Source organism: Motacilla alba, chromosome 8 (genome assembly GCF_015832195.1).
Source record: "Motacilla alba alba isolate MOTALB_02 chromosome 8, Motacilla_alba_V1.0_pri, whole genome shotgun sequence".
NCBI lineage: Eukaryota > Metazoa > Chordata > Aves > Passeriformes > Motacillidae > Motacilla > Motacilla alba.
This window is the reverse complement of record NC_052023.1, coordinates 2251888-2272389: the sequence shown is the minus strand read 5'-3', so window position 1 is coordinate 2272389 and position 20502 is coordinate 2251888. Positions and strand designations below refer to the sequence as shown.

The following is a 20502-nucleotide window of genomic DNA, read 5'->3' as shown; positions in this document are numbered from 1 at the left end:
CACCCTAGCAAGACAGAAGCGCTGTTAAAGGACAGCCACAGATCCCGTGAAGGGGCTGGGATTTCCCTTCCAGCCAGGGCCGGGCCTGGCCCGGTCCCGCCGCCTCCTTCCATCCTCTTCCTCCATCCTCTTCCTCCATCCTTCCCTCCTCTTCCTCCTTCCCGCCTCCCAGTCGCTCTCCCTCCGGACTACACTTCCCAGCGTGCCCTGCGCGCACCCCGCCGCTCGCCACGCCGCGCCCCCGCCGCGGCGCCCGCCGGGAGTTGTAGTTCGCGCGCCGCTACGCCGCGGCCGGAGCGGCGCCGGGAGGCCGCGCGCTGCCCGGGCGGTCCCGGGCATGGCGGAGGCGGCTCCGTGAGGGGTGAGCGGCGGGCGGCGGCGGCGGGACGGGCTCTCCGTGGCGGCGGCTCGGGCGCGGCCGTGTCCCGTGGGGCAGGGAGCCGCCGAGCCCCTTCCCGCCGTGCGTGAGGGCTGCTGCTCGGCTGCGGGTCCTGCCGGGCGAAGCGCTCCGTGCTTGCTGCAGCACTAAGGAACAATCTGCTTTTCTTTCCGAGCCGCCTTCCGAGTAGCGTTTCTAACTGCCCTCGGATGTGTTTGCAGCGCCTCCGCAATGACCTCCGGCCGCTGCTCGCCGTCCTTCTTCCGTGTGGCTTTCGCTGAGTGTCGCCGCTGCCGCTCCGCGCTCCGTCAAGGTACAAATGAAAACCAGGGAAGTCTTAGTTAATAGGAGATCATTTATCTTATAATTACCCCGTTGAGGCTTCATTCGTCCTTCCCGCTGCGGTCTTGCGTTGCTTTGTGCTGTCTGTGCAAACAGATGCTGTGTCGGGGGTTTGCCGCTCCCCGGCATGGATCCCTCGGGGGCTCCGGAGTTGGGGTTCAGTTCCAGCCGTGTCCTGCTGCTCCCTGAGGGAACATCATCCTCGTGATGAGCATCTGAACAACTGCATAAACCAGGCAACTTCGGGATAAAACCATTCGGTTTGGTAATTCGATATTAAAGCCTGTTGGCTTTAGTATTCCTGGGACCTTCTGGTGCTGTTCCATTAATGTCGGTGGAACTCTTACTGGTGATTTCAGTAAGAACCTGTGTTTTCCCCATGAAAAAATTACACCTGGTTTGTGTTAGCATTCTTGGAAGCCCTTTTTGCATCTTTAGCATAAAGCCAGACAAGAAATGTACAGAGAGGAAAGATAAATGTGCTGTGGTGACCATTGTCTTTGAAAAGAAAATTAGCTTCTTTGTCATTTACATAACTTTGTCTTCAGGCCCTTTCAGGACTGTAGAGTTTGTTTCTTTTCTAATTTTAGCCAGAGGATGCTTCTATAGGACTTGGTTTTTAAGGCAATCAGCGGTGTCTGGATAAATGGTTGTTGCTGATGGATCATGTGAGGGAACGCAGGACCAAACACTCCTCCTGGAAAAGTTCATTTTGCCCCTTTGCTATCTAGAGCTGCTGATACCGTCAGGCTTTCCTTTTTTTCCTAAAGAAAAACGGGGAGGGAAAAGGCAGGAAGTTAAAATCCAGCTTGAAATTCTCCTTTTCTTCCTTCCCCAGCTTAACACAAGGCTAATCACAGCAGGGATGTAGACACTTGTTATTTTCACTAGGAAAACGGCAGCCTTCCCTCATGTTTGTGAGTTGGCATTGCTTCTTTTTCTGTCAAAAATCAGATTTTTGTGAGATAAAATGAAGGAATAGCGGGAACATGTGCTAGGGGTGGTTTGGGCAGCAGATTGCAGATCCCCAAAAAGTGGATCTGTGTGAGTATCCTCAGGCTCAGATGATGCTGCCACCCTGACATCTTCACCCTCTCCTTAATTACACTGTCAGTGATTGGGTTTACTTAAAATTCGCTCCCAGTGGAGAGAAGTGACCCAGTTAAGTCTTGTCCTGCTTTTGATCCCTGTTCCGTGGAGAATAGCACACGGAAAGGTAAATACCTTTCTAGACACTCCTTTTAAAGCGAGGAGGTTTTTCCTGGCTCAAGTTTATTAATGAAATGAGGGAGTTCACTGTTGCTCATGTCAGCTGGTGCTGTCAGAACTTAGATAAAAATTCTGTGAAGGCTGCAGTGATGTCCCACTGTTGATCAATTTTTGATGTCCCACAAGAGCTGCTGTTGAAGCAGGAGCTCTTCATTGTTCATCTCTCTGTGCAAGGGTTTGGGACACTAAATACCATCAAAAACTTTCTGTGTCAGGTATTTCCACTGACAGAATACACGTGGTGAAGGAAGTTCTGTTAGTTAACAGCAAACTTCCTGTTACAAATGGGGCAGCTGGGCTGTGGTGGGAATTCTGTCCCAGTTTCCCAGATTTCTTAGAAACAGGGATAAAGGCATTACCAATTACCTATTTATTTATTTATTACCAATTGTTTCCAGTTCAGGTTGCTTTTAAGGTGAAATCTGTCTTACCTTGCAGCACAGAAAGAGCCTGTAAAGATGCATTTCCTTGGAAAATCTCTCAGGAGTTTTTACAAAATTAGCTTGCACTGTGGTGGATTTTAACCCAAAAATTGCTTTTTGTTTTCTCTTCAGCAGAAAAGAGCAGCATCTTTTCATCTTTTCTGTTTAGTGGGCTGCATCTCAGCTCTCCACCTCACTGCTGATGAAAGGAGTGTGCTCGTGTGCCAGCACAGGTTTTGTGCTCTGGAGCAGTTCATGGTACAAGGCAGAGCTGCTGGAGAACATTATCTTTTATTTAGCTTTGTGTAGCGCTTTTATTGGTGTATGTTTGGAATTAAATTATTTTATTACTTATTCATGGGACACGGGATTGCTTCTCAGTGCCTGGTGGTGGAGGGTTCTGTGAGTTTATTGCTGTTTCTGGCCATGTTGGGCTTAAGTGCCTGAGTGGGGGATGCTGAGTGTTTATATTTTGGGTTTTGCAGCAGCAGAACTGAAAGCCTCACAAGACAGCGATGGCTTTTTCTCTGGAATTTGAATATGGAGGCCACGGGGACAGATGAAGTAGAAAAGATCAAATCAAAGTTTATGTCTGCATGGCACAACATGAAATACAGTAAGTGGAGCAGAGCGTGGTGAGATCTGTCCTCATTAAAAGGAATGGAGTGTTTCTTGTTGACATGAATGGAATCATAACTAATTAATACTACAAATGCAATATGGCCTTTGTAACAGTTTTTTCTTTGATGTTATAAATTAGCCCCGCTAAAAAACTTCCTTAGCTTTTCATTTTTTCAAATAAATCTTGCATAATTTCATTTCAAATTATTTCTTTTGGAAACAGTAAATATATTTTGTAAATTACTCTAGATTTGCATAGGCTTTTAAACAAGGATAATATGGAATCATCTGCACCAAGATTTATTTTGTTCATAAATGTGCTTTTGTGGAAAAAAAACAGGATGTTGTGTGAGATACAAACTCCACTGAGGAATCTGCCGTTGAGTAACATATTTTCCACAGCTGAACATCAGTAATTTGTTTATGAGCAACCAGATTTTCAAGTGTGCCCTTTACTAATCTGTCCTTGATTTTTCTGTTTTCCCTTTAGGACCGAGGTTGCTCAGATTTACCACCAGATCTTTGATAAATTTGACTAATCATAACCGAGTTTTGGAGATGTCTGACAAGATGAAAAGTGCTTTTTTTCTGCTTTCTTTCAGGCTGTCACATGGTTGGAAAGGAATAGTATCCATTGTACCTTTAATGGGATTTTTTATGAGACCAAACCCCCTATCAATGCTTTTTTTTTTATTCCCCTTTCAAGGGGTTGCCTTTGGCTTAACCAGATGCTGTTGGCATTTCCTTTTGGAAAGTTCAGTCACAAATTTGTATTTGTTTTGCATCTGTTTTAGGTTGGGTGTTGAAAACAAAAACTTACTTCAGTAGGAACTCTCCAGTTTTCCTGCTGGGAAAATGTTACCACTTCAAAACTGAGGGTAAGTACAGAGCTCTCCACTCATTGCAGTCTTCCTCTAGAAAGGCTGGCATTAACAATTACCAAATCCAAAATGTAAATATGAAAAGCTTAGAGAATGCTCATTTAAATGTCGACCTCTAATGCAGCCCATCCTCACCTGCTTCATTCAGATTTTACACCAAAACCTTGTGCTTTCTGTAAGAATTTGTGTTGTAATTTGCACTTCATTCACCGTCACCTGGAGATTTTCTGTAAAAGCTCCTGATGGAAATAGTGACAAGGCCTGATCAGGGTCACCAACACCTTTGTTATCACTTTCCAGTGTGCAGTTTTTTAAGTCTCCCTCTTTATTTGCCCATTCACAGTTGGGTGAATTAAGCACTTACTTGCAGGTCAGTGATTCCACTGGCACAGTGGTGTCTGCATGGTTCTTTTGATTTTTCCTTTTTTTAATCTGGCACATTTCTGTTATGTTTGCCCTCCAGTTTTCCCTTGTTGTACTTGAGGCAATTGTGAATTGTTGTACATTTGTTTTTCTACTAAATTTGATATCTGTTACTTGCTTTCTAATAACAGACGTGCCGTAACAAATTCATTAGAGCTGAAACTGTGCTTTGCCTTGCAGAATCTGGGGAGCTCTCTACAGATGGGTCCAATTTTGATCAAATCAGCACCGAGATTTCGGGGAACGTGGAGGAGTTCCGCAAAGATTTCATTTCTAGGATCTGGCTGACCTACAGAGAGGAGTTCCCTCAGATCAAGGGCTCTGCTTTAACCACGGACTGTGGCTGGGGCTGCACGCTCAGAACGGGCCAGATGCTGCTGGCTCAGGGGCTGATGCTTCATTTCCTTGGGAGAGGTGAGTTAGGAGAGAAGATCTCTGTGTTTGCATAAGCACAGGCATTCTGCAGAGACCAAAATGGCCTTTTTTTATCCCAAATCTGAAGGGCCAGCTGGTTTTGGCTGTGGGCTCCTCACTCCTGTTGGAATTGTGTCCCATTGCACAGAGACTGTCCTGTCCTGTCCTTCCATTTCTGAGAACCAAAGTGTGCCAAAGCAAACATCTGTGGAGTTCCCAATATCCAGATGTGAGTTAATACAGCACAAAATGTGATCCCCCTGTCTGAGTGTTCCTACCCGTGCACATGCCCAGCTCTCTGGAAATGGGATTGTTTCTTGAACTCCAGATGTAGAAGTGAGTTCCCCAGCCCATAGCTGTGGGCTATGGCAGAAGTGATGTTCTTTTATCAGTTTTAAAGTTGTCCATTATTGAATTTCTTCTGGTGTTAATATATTGAGTTCCTAGAAAGATTCTAATCTAACTTCAATACATCATTCTCTCTGTGGAAATGTTCACTGTGTCATTCTTTCCCTTCCCCCCATTACTTAGAGAGAAGCTTCCTTTTTTCCTTATCGTTGTCTGTCTCAAAGTCCTCCCTCAGTCACAGCCAGCTGAAGCTTTAGGAGCTGTGGGATGCTTTCTGCTGTCATGGGCTGAGTGTCCACGTCCTCCTCATTCTCCCAGGCTGGGCCATGCCCTGCAGAGAGGCATTTTAGCTGGCAGAGTTAAACACCTTTTCTTTCCATCCCATTGCCAGTCCCTTTCATAACAATCATCCATTGCCTGCTTCAGAATCAGCCACGGCAGGGCCTGAAGCCGCCCGGGGGGGTCGAGAGAACACAGTGCATTGTTCCCTCAGCCATTTGTGGGCTCTCAGGAACACTTCAGCAGAAGATCCTTCTGAAAGCCTGTTTTGATCCCACTTTGCCCTGGCTGTGCAGCTCTGATGTAAGCTGGGAGCAAGGTCCCAGCCCAGCTGCACCACACAGTCCCCGTTGCCGGCAGCGTCAGGGCTGAGCTGTGGGATTGGCTCAGTGAATGTGCCTTTGGCTGTAGATTTAACTCATAAAACATTCATTTTCTCTCTCAAACTGACTGCACATATCAAAAAGTGTGTAAATACTTCTGCTGAGAACACAAATCCCTTAAATATCACTCTTCTTATACATTTAAAAGAAATTCAAGACCTGCCCAGAAGACTCCCTGTGAGCAGGAGTGTGTAATGGCTCATTTGGAAGTAACCCCAAACAAAAAAGCCTCAGGTTTCTATCTTTAAAATCCATGGTTCCAAAGAATTCCTTGTGTGTCCCCCTTGTATCCTAATTTGGAAGATGATGGGGTGATTCCAGAGTGTTCTTGTTCCTGTGAATCCACAGAAAGATGGGGTAGGGATGATCTTTCTGGGCTGCTTTGCTCCTCACTTGGTCTTCTGACAGCTGGTGAATTATCTTTTGAAAAGCTTTTTATGAGGTCTGGGCAGCTTTGGAAACATATTTAGGTGTTTACAGGAAGTTTTTCATGGCTGTTTACTCTTTTCCCAGAGATATTTTTGTTCTCGTTTAATGGTGGTGTTTCTGTTAGGAAGCAAAACTTGCCTGAAGTTTCTGGCTGAGATATTTACACTTCCGCTGCCATGTGGAATGTTCCAGATATTGCCGAGTGTTGTTGTGAATGAGTTTTGATTTTAAATTTGAAGTTTTACTTTGAAATGCCTGTGCTCGAGACACTGGCTGGAGTGTGAAGCTGAGAGCCCAGAACAGCAGGGCCTGTGGGGATGTTACACTGAGCTGCCTCTGTGTTGGGAGTACTTGCTGGAATTGTGGGAGAATTCCAGGCATCTTCCTGGGCCTGCTGAACCCCATTCTGTAGGAGGAGTGCTGTGTGGGATGCATCATCCATAGGGAAATCTTCAGCTGGAAAAGCAGACTGAAGATACTGAGTGATATTTAAACAAGTTTGCCTTGTAATCTAGAGCAATTAATGAATTTAGTGAATAAATAATCCTGCCTGCCTGTTTTTCTGCTGATCTCCTTTGCCATTTTGCCAGGAAGAAATGTTTGCTTTTACATCAGTAATTTCTCAGGTCTGCCTCGTTTTTTAATAACTGAAAAATAAGAAGAATTAAGAGCTTTTGAAAGTTCTCGTTTGACACAGATAAAAGGTTTTTGGATGGTATTGAAGCAACATTCATGTATTTAATATGTAAGAGAGTTCTAACCTGTAATCAGGTGTATCCTGTTTGTTCAGCTGACTTGGATGGTCACCAGAAAATCACCAGGAAAATCAAAGCAAATCCTGCTCTTCCAGAATTCTTTGTTCACCTGTTAACAGCGACGTGTAAAACACGCGTTAGCGCTTTAGTGAGCGTGGGGGACAAAGGGACGTGCTCTGCTAATTATGCCATAAAACGAATGTTGCTGTGGATTTTCCCTTTTCCTGCTGCAGCCTGGGTGTGGCCAGAAGCCCTGGACATGGACAGCTGCGACTCGGAGTCCTGGACCAGCAGCACCGTCAGGAAGCTCACGGCCTCCTTCGAGGCGTCGCTCACGGCCGAGAGGGACCCCAAGGTCCTGGCCCGGCCCCCCGCCAGGAGGGACTGGGATGTCACCGAGAGGAGGAATGAGCTTTATCACAGGAAAATCATCTCCTGGTTTGGGGACTCCCCCCTGGCAGCCTTCGGGCTGCACCAGCTGATAGAGTACGGGAAGAAGTCCGGGAAGATGGCGGGGGATTGGTACGGGCCCGCCGTGGTGGCGCACATTCTGAGGTAAAACACCTTCAGTTCTCTGGGCCTTCCCTTTGGCACGAGCAGCATTTCTGAGTGTCCTGAGATTGCTTCAGCCTAACTGAGCAGCAAACTGTTCATTACTGGCTTTGTAAAGCACCCATACCAGGAGCAATTCCAGAGCTTTTTCATGGGCAGGAGGGGAGGTAGCAGCAGGTGCAGGAACTGAATGCTGAGCTTTTGTCAGTCTCATTTCAGGAAAAAACACAACACTGCTGTTTTCTTGTAGAATCCCAAGTATCTCTCCCAAGCCCTTTTAAGCAGAGCTGCATTTAGTGAAATGTTCTAAAAACTAACCACTCTTTCAACCTTGGAACATGCATAACATTAGAGATTTTTTTTTTTTTATACTGTAACCTGGGGGCTGTAATGTACTGATAGTGTAATGAAATGTCAGAGCTAAAATTGATGTTTTCAGCATTTCTTTGCACACATCAAATTCTTGTGAAACTGTAAATGTATGGGACTATTAATATTATAATTATATCCCAGTAAAAGTAAAGGGTCTGTGACATTCAGCGTGGTTAAAAAAAAAAGTCGAAAGTCAAATTTCTCCATATTGTGAGCCTTGATATCCAATTCTTTGAATGTTTTGGGGTTTTTTTTTTGTAGTCTTATATGTTTATTTTTTTAGTGGGTTCCAGTTTACCTGTAAACCATAATAAATCATTTAAGCAGCAGAAGGCAAAGTTCATGCATTTATATATTTTTTAATATATCTATAAATAGAAGAATTTGATATTTAGTGTAAATGTAATGTTAATCTGAAATGCAGCTGTACTGAAATAATCAGGTGTGCATCCATGCAGATGCAGACAGGGATGTAGGAGTTTAACATTTTTAATATGTTTTATTTTCCTTTGTTCTCATGGTGGAAGCAGTCAGAATTTTTTGCTTGCTTTAATAAATTATCTATGAAATTATTTGTGTCCCTAATGGGAGCAGGGGGGTTTGGTGCAGAGCTACCCCAGGGTGATTTCCAGCCCTGCAGAGGTTTCCTTCCCTGGATCTTTCTCTCTTGCAGCAGCACTAACAATGTACAGCTCCCTCATAACTTGGGAATGGCTGCATTAAACCACTCCTCAAGATGGAGTGGGGAATAAAGGGATAGTGACCATTTAATGCAGCTGTGTGCTTGAAATCAAAGGGAAATCCTGGATTTTGAACAGTTCCCTTCCTTTGCAAATGCTGTCCCTGATAGATGACCATGGTTCTGACTATCAGCATGGCTTTTCTTTTTTTTAGGTCTGTTACTCTTACTCTTTTGAGGAGAGTCTAATATTGTAATTATCTTTTTGAAAGTTTTGGTGAAACTTTATTTCCAGGTGCTAATCTGTGGCTTTTTATATGAACTGAGGTCCAATAAAAAGATCTAATGAGTTGAAAATAGTATTTTTGTCAGCAAACTTAGCCTTTATCATCCATATACATGACAGAAAATGGTTATGAACAGAAAGAAATGAAGTAATGGATATGAATTTCATTGGAAGTTGCTGTGGGATTTGGAACCTGTTTTTGTGGGTTTCATTGTTTCTTCTAAATAGCCAGACATTGTCATCTTGCCTTGGGAAAAATGTGGTGCCAGGACATTATGGAAGCTACAGGCTGGATCTTGGTGTCCAGTGTTTAAAACCAAATCAAAAATCCCACCAGCTGTGTTTATCAGGAAGGGAAGGTGCCTCGAATTAAACAAAATAACCCCTGTAAAAACCCAAACAAACAAAAAACTCCTATCACAAACAATTAAAATCATCCTGTTTCTAAAAAAACCAAAATAATTTGTTTGTTTATTGTTAATTTTTTTTAATGAATGGTAAGTTGAACGGTTTTGTGTTTGAACTTAGAAAAGCTGTTGAAGAAGCAAGAGACCCTGAGCTGCAAGGAGTAACAGTCTATGTTGCCCAGGATTGTACAGGTAACTGTGATTTTTAGATTTTTGCTAACATTTTAAATGCTTTTTATGGTTTTCAGTTAGCACTTAACAATAGAGCCTTAAAGGGAAAAAAATCCCAAAGAAGTGGATCCACAAAATTGAGATTGTGTAGGCAAAGGGGTTTTTGATATGTGCAGATTGTTCATTGCTGGTTTGGTATTTTATAGTGGAATTCCAAATCAGCAAATCAGTTATTGCCTCTTCTCCTTTTACATGTGGATGTTTCTGTTAGTTGGAAGCTTTCAAGTTTTAATTATTCCTTTTAGAAGTTTATATGCAGCAATAAATATTTATTGCCTTTCTCCTGACCTACCCCTTCTGCATTTCCTTGGCATTGCAACTCTGCAGCAGCAATTCCCATTCCACAAAATATTGCTGGGAATGAGGAGGCTTAGCTCTGGTTCTGAGTCACCTGGCTGTTGACTTTTTGGTTTGTTTTTTTCTTAGGGTTGGGATTAAATGTGTGAGATGGTATTTTTTGTTTGCATTTAGATGTTTATTAGTTCTGATTTATATTACAGTCTTATAAATTGTGAGTTCTGTAGTTCTCTATATAGTTTATATAGTTCTATACTTTAACAAGTCTAAAATGCAGTTTTATCTCTTCTTTTTAGAAGGTTTTTTTAAGGATAAACTGTCTAGTTAAGAAATTATACTTAAATTATTTTTACTTTTAACTTAATAACTAACTAGCCATGCCTCATAATGTGGACTTTCTATCTAGTTACACAATATTACTTAAACTCATGAAGAAGAAGGTGAAGAAGAAGGACTGGTTACTGTTCTGAAACATCTATCTTGCTTTATATATATTACTATATTCCAAAACGTTAAATTTTTCACACATGTGGTATTACACACTTCTATTCAAACTACTTACCTGTAATTCCAGTTCTGTCATTCCATTTTGGAAGCTTTTTCCATGGCTTTAGGTTAAATGCAGTGTTCTCCAGGGTCAGTGCCTGGCAGCACAGAAAGGCTGCAGTTCTCAGCAGCCAGGGCTCCAGCACCTGGGCTGTGTTTTGGGAGCACAGCAAGGTTTGGAGGGGCTGCAGTTTGAGTTTGTCACGCTGTGATGCCACGTTGGAGGTGTGTCTGTAAAGCCTGGAGGTTCTGTTTGAAATGTGGATGTTTCTGTGTGTCTCAGTCTACAGCTCGGATGTTATTGACAGGCAGTGCTCTTTTGTGGATTCTGGGAAAGCTGGCACAAAAGCTGTAATTATATTGGTTCCTGTGAGGCTCGGTGGAGAGAGAACAAACACAGACTACCTGGAGTTTGTAAAGGTATGAAATGAGAGTTCAATCATTTTTCAAAGAGTAGCACAAGGGGATATGAAAAGCAGCTTCACGAGGGTGATTCTCCCCATTAAACCTGTGGTGGGGATTTTACAGTTGAAGGTTGTAAAGTTTGACTTTACAGATTTGAAATTTCCCTATTACAAGATCAGACATAATTGCAGAGCACATGATGTCCCTTGGTAAAGCAGTGATAACTGTCCTGCTCCTCCAGCAGCCACCTGAAAAGACATTAATGCAGTGCCTCAAATTACAAATGGTAATTTAATCTAGCAGGACTCTAATAGCATATGTAACTAAGGATCAGGCAGCATTTTAAAATATAAATACACTCCATTCCTTACTCTGTTTCTTATTTTTTTAAATAAGAAAATGGTTCAAATGGTTTTAAGTTGTTGCTTGTCTGTTCTTCCCATTTTCTTTTGTCTCTTTGTTCCCGTGGAATTATTTGATATTTTTATTCACTACCTGAATTGTTTTTTCCCTGTCTGGATGAACGTTTCTGAGGATGGTGGTGCAGGAGTAGCAAGCAGTTACCACAATAAAAATGAGCTGGAAAAAGGCAAACTCAAGGAGAAGGCAGAGGGGGGAAGGTCTGTGCTGTGGTTTTGTCAGCAGAGGTTCTGCAGGTACCTGAGGATGTGCTGTGATCCTGCCTCTTGCTCCTCTTAGGGAAGGGCTTGTTCTCTTGGCCCTGCTGCTTTTATTTCATTTTCCATGCTCCTCTTGATCTGTCTTTAAATTTTGGGTTCGTTTTTAATTTCCCCCAGCGTAGGAGCACGGACAAAGGCTGAGAGTCTGTAAGATGATTTATTTTGTGGCTGTCTCTTCACTGTAACATTTCAGGAAAACATTTTGATTTTTACTGCCGTGGGAAGACAGACTGGTGAAGGCCCTTAAGTTATGAACTTAAATTGTTATTAAATTCTTCCCTGATTATTTTCCTTGTGTTTTCAGACAGTTGGTTTGGGAAAGTTTTGGTTTTCAGCTGGCTCCAGTGAGTGATTCCTGCTGCTCCCTTGCCGAGGCTGTTGCAGCCTGATGGAGGCTGAGATAAGAGGGCTCTCAATTGCCTGAATCAGTCACTCCAGTGTCTGCCCTGACTGTTCCCAAGAAGTGACCACATTTCTGGGAGTCTGGCTTTAAGTTAAAAATGCAGATTTTAGAATGTAGCACAAGAGGTAATTTCTACAAAGGATTTTATAGTTATGGGTGAAAATTGATAAATTTTTTATAATTCACTTTTACAAGAAGCTTGCCATAGATTAAACAGTTATCTATTACTCTGAGCAGCTTTGCTCCCTCTCTGCTCTGCCCTCCTTGGCTCTTGGAGCCTTTGCTTCTGCTCTGCCTGAATGTTCTGTGATGCTCAGAGCATTTGCTAAGGAAACCTTCTCATTTATATTTTAAAGAAGTTTTCTAAGGAAACCTTCTTGTATTTTAAATAAGCATCACTTCTTAACCTGTGTAAACCATGCTGGATTTGACTTCGTAGAGCTCAGGGGAGGTTTTTAAGTTACTTTATCCTTGTCTAAGCAGGGAAGATTTTCTCTTGAGAAGCCTTGGTATTAGTAGTCTGACAATATCAATCTTTTTGTTGAAAGAAAAATTCCCTTCTTACACTTAGTAATGTCCCCTTCCCAAAAGTTCTGCCTCCAGAAGGTTCTGGTTCCTGTGCCCTCCCAGGCTGCCTGCAGGGATGTTTATGGGGCCTGGCTGTTGGGTGTTTGTGGCTCCTCCCTGGATGTGGGGCAGCTGTTTCTGGAGCTGGACCTTGTAATTACTCTTAACACAGCTGGCATTTCTGCCCAGGGTGTAAAGGTTGATGCTCTGGCCAGGCTTGTCCATTTGAGTGCAGAAAGAAGAGAGTCCCCAGAGGCACAGGATGTCAATGTGTGTGAAAGCTGGAAATCTCAATACTTTGGGATATTTGGACTAAGGACCTGGTGCTCAATGTGTGACATGATATTTTGTCTCCTCCCCAAAAACATGTGTGGCTATCTCATGGGAAGGGAGGACTTTCTCTGGAACATCTGCTGGTGTGGTTTCACTTTGGTCAAGCCCCATGGAGTCAATCTTTTAAAAAAACCAAAGCCGTTTACCTAAAAGAGCAAAGAGCAAATATTTTAATTCAGATTAATACTTTGGTTAATCTTAATGGTTCCCTGTTCTTGTTTTAGGGAATTTTGAGCCTGGAGTACTGTGTTGGCATCATTGGTGGGAGACCCAAGCAATCCTATTACTTTGCTGGATTCCAAGGTTAGTGTTTGAATGTGTTATGTCTCCTCAGGATTTTTTTCTCTCAGAGTTAGGAAGTTAATAGTGAAGCAGTGGGAAATGGCGTGATTAAAATAGTAAAATGAGCACCTTATTAATTCATCACATCTCCCCAAGTCCAGCCATTTGTCATTTACCCCACGGAGTAATTGGATTCTGTAAAATGTACATTTAATTTCCCTTGTTGCATAAACAAGGCATAATTTATCTGTTTCACCAAACTCGAGGAGCGTTTGCTGTTCCTGCCTGGCAGTTCTTATTTAGGTATTTACTCTCTCCTGCTTTAAGTGGTGTTAGTTGATGCCTAAATGACAAGCAATATATTCTTGCTGTCAGGATGAAGCAGGGCGATACATTTTTCATATGCAAACTCCAGAATATAATTGTGTGTTTGTAAAAGTAATTTTATCACCAAAAATTAAATGACAGTTTCATCACTTTATAAAAATTCTGCTTATACAAGCATATTTGATTATGCAAAAGTTAATCTGTCCTGCAAAAACCTATGCTTCAGTCAATGAGTATCAGCCTGGCAAGCAGTTACTCACTGGCTTTTTTTCCAGCTGTTCTGCATAGAAATTGGATTGTAAGCAGTGTAATAATAAGGTGTTTTTTGAATTACTTGTCTTCTGTTTTGTCCTTGCAGATGACAGTTTGATTTACATGGATCCTCATTACTGCCAATCTTTTGTAGATGTCAGCATAAAGGATTTCCCTCTTGAGGTACTATGGATATAGAGCTGGCACTGTTTTCTTCCCATATGAATCAAACACTAATTATTTAGAGCTGTTCTAGCTAGCTGCAGCTTTATGGTTTTACAGTTACATGTTATTTATCAATGTCCTGCCCTTCTTTATAGGCCTGTAATCAACAAAAATGACCAGAGGTTAAATCTCAATATGGAGGTTTAATTTTTACTTCATTAATCTTCATCTGTTTTCTTTTTAATGATCGTAAAATCTCCAAACTCGATGATCACTTCATTTAAGTGATTTTCCATCAAAGAAAACAGATGATATTTGTAGATCTTAAACCTGTTTGGGTTTGGGGTTGATAGTTTGTCTTTTTGGTCTTTTTTTTTTTTTTAATTTAAATTGCAAGCAACATCAGGGAGAATTCCTGTGGTATTCAATAGAAGGAGCCTGGAAATAGATGGAGCTAAAGGAGGTGATTAGAGAACTCAATTTACAGCTGCCCTGGGAAAACACTGTCAGCTGCAAGGAAGTGCTCAGTGGCCTCAGCACTCACAGTCACATCCTCAGGGCCATCCACACGAACCCTCCTTGCTCTTGTGCCCAACTTCAGGTGAACTTCCAGCAGCTCTTGGCTCAGCCTGAGGGGGCATCCACAGCCAGGGCAGCAGCAGCTGCTCCAGAACAGAGCTGGAGCAAAATCCCATCAAATGCTGTTCAGGAGAACTATTCCTATATAAATAAAAAATCTCAAAGGGCCTGCACAAAGGGCTGGTGTCGAGTCCTTAAAGCAAATACTTCATATTTGTCATTATTTATGCCTAACAAAATGCTTGAGTTAGCATGTCACATAATATAGAAGTGGAAGATTCTCTAGGAAGTGAGAAGGTTCTGAATGAAGCAGAATGGGTCAGCAAATACCCAGCAGGGAGTTTGGCTGTGTGTAGAGATTCCTTTAGGTTTGCCCTCTTGAGATGTTTGGAGGAGGAGCTGGTGAGTGCCAGCTCTGCCTGGGATGATCACCCAGCTCCTTCCCCTTTATCCTCACGACTGTGTTGTGCTCCAGTGCCCCTGAAGATTTTACAGTTTGGGAAAAAAGCAGACAAAAAGTGGAGAGAGCACCGAGCAGCAGAGCTGAGGTGAATTCCTTAAGGTCCTGCTGTGGCCAAGCTACAAAAACACATCTTTTGGGTTCTGCTCCTATGACTCAGCCTCAGAATTGTGCTGCAGACTGGCATTAATCTGAATTTCTAAATAATACCAAGGGTTTAAGCTGTGTTTGGAAGGTATGTAAGCTGCCAGCTCAGCTTGATCTCATCCTAATGCTTTCCTGCAGACGGAAAATAGATTGCAATTTAATGCTTGCTGCATTTAATAGTATTATATCTTTGTCCAGAAATGTCAAAAGTAAACAGAAATTGCTTTCTTAGTGTGGATAGTTGCTTGTTAGATTTATCTGTAGGGAGTATTTTCAAAATTGACAAATTGTCCAGAATAAGTTGGAAATCAATCCACTCTGTATTGGCTTCCAGCATCCATTTGTTTGGAGGAATGGGGAAAAAAAAATCCTCCCCACTTCTCTTTGTTGTGCAGTGATTTGTGCAGCATTAAACCTCCTGCACAACTGGAGGGACAGGGCTGCTGCTGCAGTGGCATGTGGAAGGCAGGGTTGGATTTTATTTATTTATTTAATTTTTAAAGCGTTTGATGACTCAGGAATTAATATTAAAAATACAATTGCTGTTTATAAAATTGGAACGGTGAGGAGAAAAAGCAGTGACTTAAATCAGTCTTGCAGAAATAGCCCTAATCATCTTGGTGGATGTTTTTTAGCAGAGGTTTTGCAGAAATACCTCTCGGGTTTGTAATCACCAGGAAAGAACAATATATTTTACCATGTAAAACTGCTGCAGGGATGGCTACACTCGGATTTGGGACCCGGTGCTGTCTTCTGTGGATTGATTTTTGTGATTAGCAAAAAAAGGGATTTAATAGAGGGAGGATGATGGGTCATCCTTGCGTTAGAGGCAGAGTGGAGGGGACTGGCTCCCTGTGAGAGCAAGTGAGGAAATAATTGCAGTTATTGGACAAAGAGCTTCACCACACCTGCAGCTCCTGTAATAAAACCCACGGAATCGGGGTGGATAGAATATACTTGTTTTTTTCTCTCATAAACTGAGCGGGGAGCATGGGGAAGGGGTTTTGTGTTTGTTTTGTCTTACAGCAGGGCTGCTGAAAGTATCAGCTCACAGCACTGGCAGGGCAGCATCTGTCAGGGAAAGAGATTTCACGGGAGGAAAAACCCATTTGTAAAGCAGGGCATGTTTGGTTTTTCCCTACTTGTGGATCATTGTAATATGGTTTTGCTTTTGTGTGTTTTGTGGGTTTTTGAACCCATTTCATTTACTGAAGGAAAATGCATGAGGTTGGTTTATTCCATTATGTCTCTTTTATAGAGGCTGGGGGAGGGAAGGGGCACTGGGCAGTGGTAGTAAAACAGTAAGATAGTGCAAAAGCTGTTACAAATTCAATTTGCAGAAGAGCATTCACCTTCTCTGCCTTGGGAATATTCATAAAGTATTGCTGGGAGCAGCAGAGCTTTGACAGATTCCAAACTAACCTGGTGTGTGGGAAGTTTGGGGAATGCAGCCTGAGCAGCAGGAGGTTTTACACGGCTGGAGAAGGGTGCAATCACTTGAATATTTTGGGGGGGAGGGTGGGAGAAATCACTTCCAGAGTGTGTGCTGGGGTTTAATTCAGGTGGTGCAGGGGATTGGATGTTTTAAAGCTGTTGGGGGGACAAAAGTAAACACGTGGATCTGTGCCGTTCCCGACTGTAACCGTGTTTTGTGTTTTTTAATTGGGAAACCTGCAGTCATTCCACTGTCCTTCTCCCAAAAAGATGTCCTTCAAAAAGATGGACCCGAGCTGCACAATAGGATTTTACTGTAGGACTGTGCAGGACTTTGAGAAGGCTTCTGAAGAAATCACCAAGGTAGGTGCTGGAGTTCCCGAATCCATCCCTCGGCCAGAGCGGGGTGTGGGGAAGGGAAGAGGATCAGCCTCGCCCTCCTGAGCAGACCTGCTTCCCCTCGTGGCGTTGATGGCTGCTCTTCCCGCGGTCAGGGGCGCAGCTGGGTGTTCATCCCAGCGGGTCCCGGGCTGAGGCCGGGCAGAGCCCGCCTGGGCTGCGGCAGCGGGGCTGGCGCCGGGCGGGCCCACGAGGTGGCACTCGTGAAGTGGCAATGTCCCCTCCAGCCCTGCCGAGCGGGGCCACCCCGGCCCGGGGGAGGCTGGGGAGCTGCTGGGGAGCAGCCCGGCCCTGGGCAGGGATGGGGGGAAGAGAAGTGTTGGAGCAAACCCGAATTGTTCATTATTTCTCCCTAGCACAAGGGGCTTTTCCTGGTGGGAAGCGCAGGGCTCTGGTGTGAGCTCCACGGAGCGGGTGCCACCCAGCAAATCTGTCTGACCCCGTCCTTCCCCTGGAAAAACTCTGCTCTGGATTCATTTAGGTCCCATTGGAATCAAGGATTTTTTCTCCTTAGTTAGTCCAGTATGTGAGGGTATGAAATGCAGCGTCATCCTTGTGTTCTGTGAGCTGCTCTGCGTTCGGTGGGCTCAGAAGGTGCTCTGTGAAAAGGATGCAGCAGCAGATGGGCTCAATGGTAATATTCCAGCCACAGCAGCACAAGGAATGAATGTTGGTCCAGCACTTGGGATGTCCTGAGAAGTGGTATTAGTACTACAGCCAAAAAACCATTTTTTTAAACTTAATGCTGATTATAATAAGTAGATACTGATCGATGCTGACGTTGTTTCTTTGATTCTTACCCAGAGAGGTAGAAAATAGATTTAAAGAAGTAAAAGTTCATGGAAAGAAGCAGCAGATCCATGGAAAGTTTTAAATAGTGATGTTTCTGTTCTTCCATGTTTTCCTGTTCTGTCACATAGAATGTCATAACGTGGTAAAAAAAATCTCATTACAAAATCAGTTCCAGCAGAAGTTATCTTTTTCCTATTTCTGTTCTTTCAGGTTTGGGATTAAGTACAGTTTTTTCCTGTACACAATACTCTTGACTGATCCAAGTGTTGGAGTTATTATCCTGGTATTTTAGATAGAAGCTCTTTGATATTAGTGATATTATTTTCTAGAAATACATTTCAGGCAGTGTCAGTTTGAAAAGAGGGGGGAGTTTGGATACAGGGACAATGTCAGAAGCATTCTATCAATTGATCTTGCAATCCTTCCTTCACATCCTTTGTGTTTTCCTTCTCTTCCGTTATTTTTCCCTTTGTTTGCAATTGTAGTGGGGTAGCTCTTGAACCATAAAGCTCAGTGCATTCCTAGTGTGCCCTGTGGAGGCTGAACTAAAAACTCCAGGTTCTGCCTGCTTTCTTGGGTTATAAGAGGTGATTGATAAGATTTAGCTGTTATACTTGAGGATGAACATCATGGCCTTATGTTCAGAGACAGATAAATGAGGAAACTTGCAAGCTGTTTAGAGTTTCACATTCTCTGTGGTCACTGTTGAGATGTGGTGTGATGAGAGTTACACAAATCTTGAGCAGGTTCCCCTGGACTTCGTTTGGGCATTCCCTTGCCCAGTTCCTGTGTTTAGGGTTTCCTCACCTCCCTCAGTTGTGCAAGTGGGAGTTTCAGTAGAGCTGAACACAGACAAGCAGTGGAACCCCAGGATTTTACTGGGATATTTTTTTTTCTTGTATTTTAAATGCCCCCTCAACCCCTGGCTGTCATTTTTGAAGTAGTTGTTACTGTTTGAAGATCTCTTTGGGGATTTTTTACTGTTTTAGACTGATTGTTCTCCTGAAATGGTGCTCAGTGATTTTTAGTTCTGCACAGTGTGTATCTCTATCCTGATGTAGCTCTGCAGCCACTGCAACTGGGCTGGTTTTTCCCAAGCAGATAAGAAAAAGTAAAACAAATTAAAAAATAAATCAGTGGACCAAACACCCTGAAAGGCTGAAATGTTTTCCAGTATTTAGTGGGGTTTTAACTGCTCTTAAAGATGCTTTGCTGGTCTGTTTCAGATTTATCATTCCCCACACCCCCTTTCTCCATGCTCAGCTTTCTTATTTATAAACACAGATTTTGGGCCCCCTGGTTCCCTGTGACTGTCACCAATCTGGTTTGAGCCACGTGCTCCTGACTGCCTTATTTACATTGGTGAATGTGTTTGAACTTCTAATAAAAACACTAAATATTGCACCTGCTGATTCTGCAATAGAAACCCTCCCCCCTCAGTATGCTCATTTGCTGCAGAATTCACAGCTGGGCTTGAGGAGACCCTTATGGCCATTAACTATTTTGTAGAGGGTTTTATCTTCTGTCCTTTATCCTTTTATCTTTCTCTTTGTTGCGCTGAGTCTGACAGCACACACAGGTGATCTGTGTGCTCAAAACCAGGAGTAGGCAGGAAATTAGCAGCTACCTGAGAAAGGGAGGTAAATACCTCATAGGAGGAGGAAATGTTCAGATTGTGCAATGCTTTTGTCTAATGAGATAATTAAATAATGCATTTTTTACTTGGCAGTCATCATCAGGTGAATATCTGTGCTTGCTGCATTTCTTCATTTCCAGTTAATGTTTTATCTGCTTTGTTTTACATTATAGATGCTGAAATCTTCATCCAAGGAGAAATATCCCCTGTTTACTTTTGTCAAGGGTCATTCTAGAGACTATGACTTTGCTTCCAGTCCACTCCATGAAGAAAATGACCTTTTCTCTGAGGATGAGAAGAAAAGACTGAAGAGATTTAGTACAGAGGAGTTTGTCTTGCTTTGAGGACATTTTACACAAGAGCATCGGCAGCTGTCCAGGAGAACACTTGCCTTTTAACTATAAAAATGTACCTGAATTCCTTCCCCAAAAAGGCAAGCCCGTGCTGAAATCGGTCTATTTTCATAAAGATGATAATGTTTTCTATGTTAGAAGTCTTTAAGATGTCAGTTACTGATGTATGTACTAATTCTTTTTGCCCACTGCTGGCTGGAGGAGCGGCTGTGCCGTTGTGGCAGCGAAGGGAGATGCTTTGCTCAGAGCCTGCAGAGCCTGGCCAGTCCCCAAGTGCCAGCCTGTGCCCTCCTGAGCAGCGCTGCCAGGTGGGGCTGGCTTTGCCAGGGATGCACATCCCGGGCTGTGGAGACCACGTTGTTCCTGTGGGAAGGGGACAAGTCCCAGCTGGGTGGCCCCAGCAGTTCTGCTGCCAGCCTGGCACCATGCAGAGCAGCTCCTGCTGGAAAGGTGAGGCTGATGGATCAGGAGTCCCTGGCCCTGGCAGTCCTGCCATAATTATATAGGCTGAATTGGGAGTTAAGATACTATTTAGCAGTATGACTTTCTAATGGTTTCTCATTAAGCTTGCTTTGGAGCCTTAATATGAGGAGTGAAGATAAAGTATTACCTTTCCCCACAATTTTTAAAGGTTATACTATTAATATTAACTGCAACCAATCAAAGCAGCTGGAGACAATTATTAGAAGAGAGCAGTGTTTGTTTCCTGTTTCAGCTACCATAATGGTGAGGCTTCTCCTGCCAGAGCAGCTTTTAAATCAAAGCAAAGGGGGGTGGATGTGGAAAATTCCGGGCTGTGATGATTTTTTGTTTTGATACGTGTTGTTGCTGTACAAATGATTACTTGGTGGTGTGTGTTCTCAGATTGCAAACAAATGTACAGAAATAGTTTCACGTTTTAACAAAGTAAATACAATATTTAAAAAACCATATTAACGCTGCTTGGGAAATAAAAGAGGTATGAAAACATGAA

At 43.1% G+C, this 20502-nt stretch overlaps 1 protein-coding gene across 3 annotated transcripts; it reads left to right on the top strand.

Annotated features, from left to right (window-relative positions):
• Nucleotides 1-266: 266 nt before the first annotated feature.
• ATG4C (autophagy related 4C cysteine peptidase) lies at nt 267-20502 on the top strand. Of its 3 annotated transcripts, none has more exons than XM_038145195.1 (12): nt 267-361; nt 601-692; nt 2898-3028; nt 3828-3911; nt 4518-4751; nt 7179-7500; nt 9363-9433; nt 10599-10735; nt 12928-13006; nt 13671-13747; nt 16593-16712; nt 19350-20502. In XM_038145195.1, exons 3-12 carry the CDS (start codon nt 2953-2955, stop codon nt 19518-19520), a joined length of 1371 nt encoding a protein of 456 aa, XP_038001123.1. In that variant the 5' UTR covers nt 267-361; nt 601-692; nt 2898-2952; the 3' UTR covers nt 19521-20502. The 3 variants fall into 3 exon arrangements, with proteins under 3 accessions (XP_038001123.1, XP_038001122.1, XP_038001124.1); XM_038145196.1 differs by having other exon boundaries at nt 310-361; nt 555-692; XM_038145194.1 differs by having other exon boundaries at nt 267-692.

Excerpts from the sequence above, each read along its gene's own strand:
- ATG4C (XM_038145195.1), top strand. The coding sequence starts at position 2,953 with ATGGAGGCCACGGGGACAGATGAAGTAGAAAAGATCAAATCAAAGTTT. Across the intron at positions 7,501-9,362 it reads GTGGTGGCGCACATTCTGAG|AAAAGCTGTTGAAGAAGCAA; the intron begins GTAAAACACCTT and ends GTTTGAACTTAG. Across the intron at positions 13,007-13,670 it reads TTACTTTGCTGGATTCCAAG|ATGACAGTTTGATTTACATG; the intron begins GTTAGTGTTTGA and ends TTGTCCTTGCAG.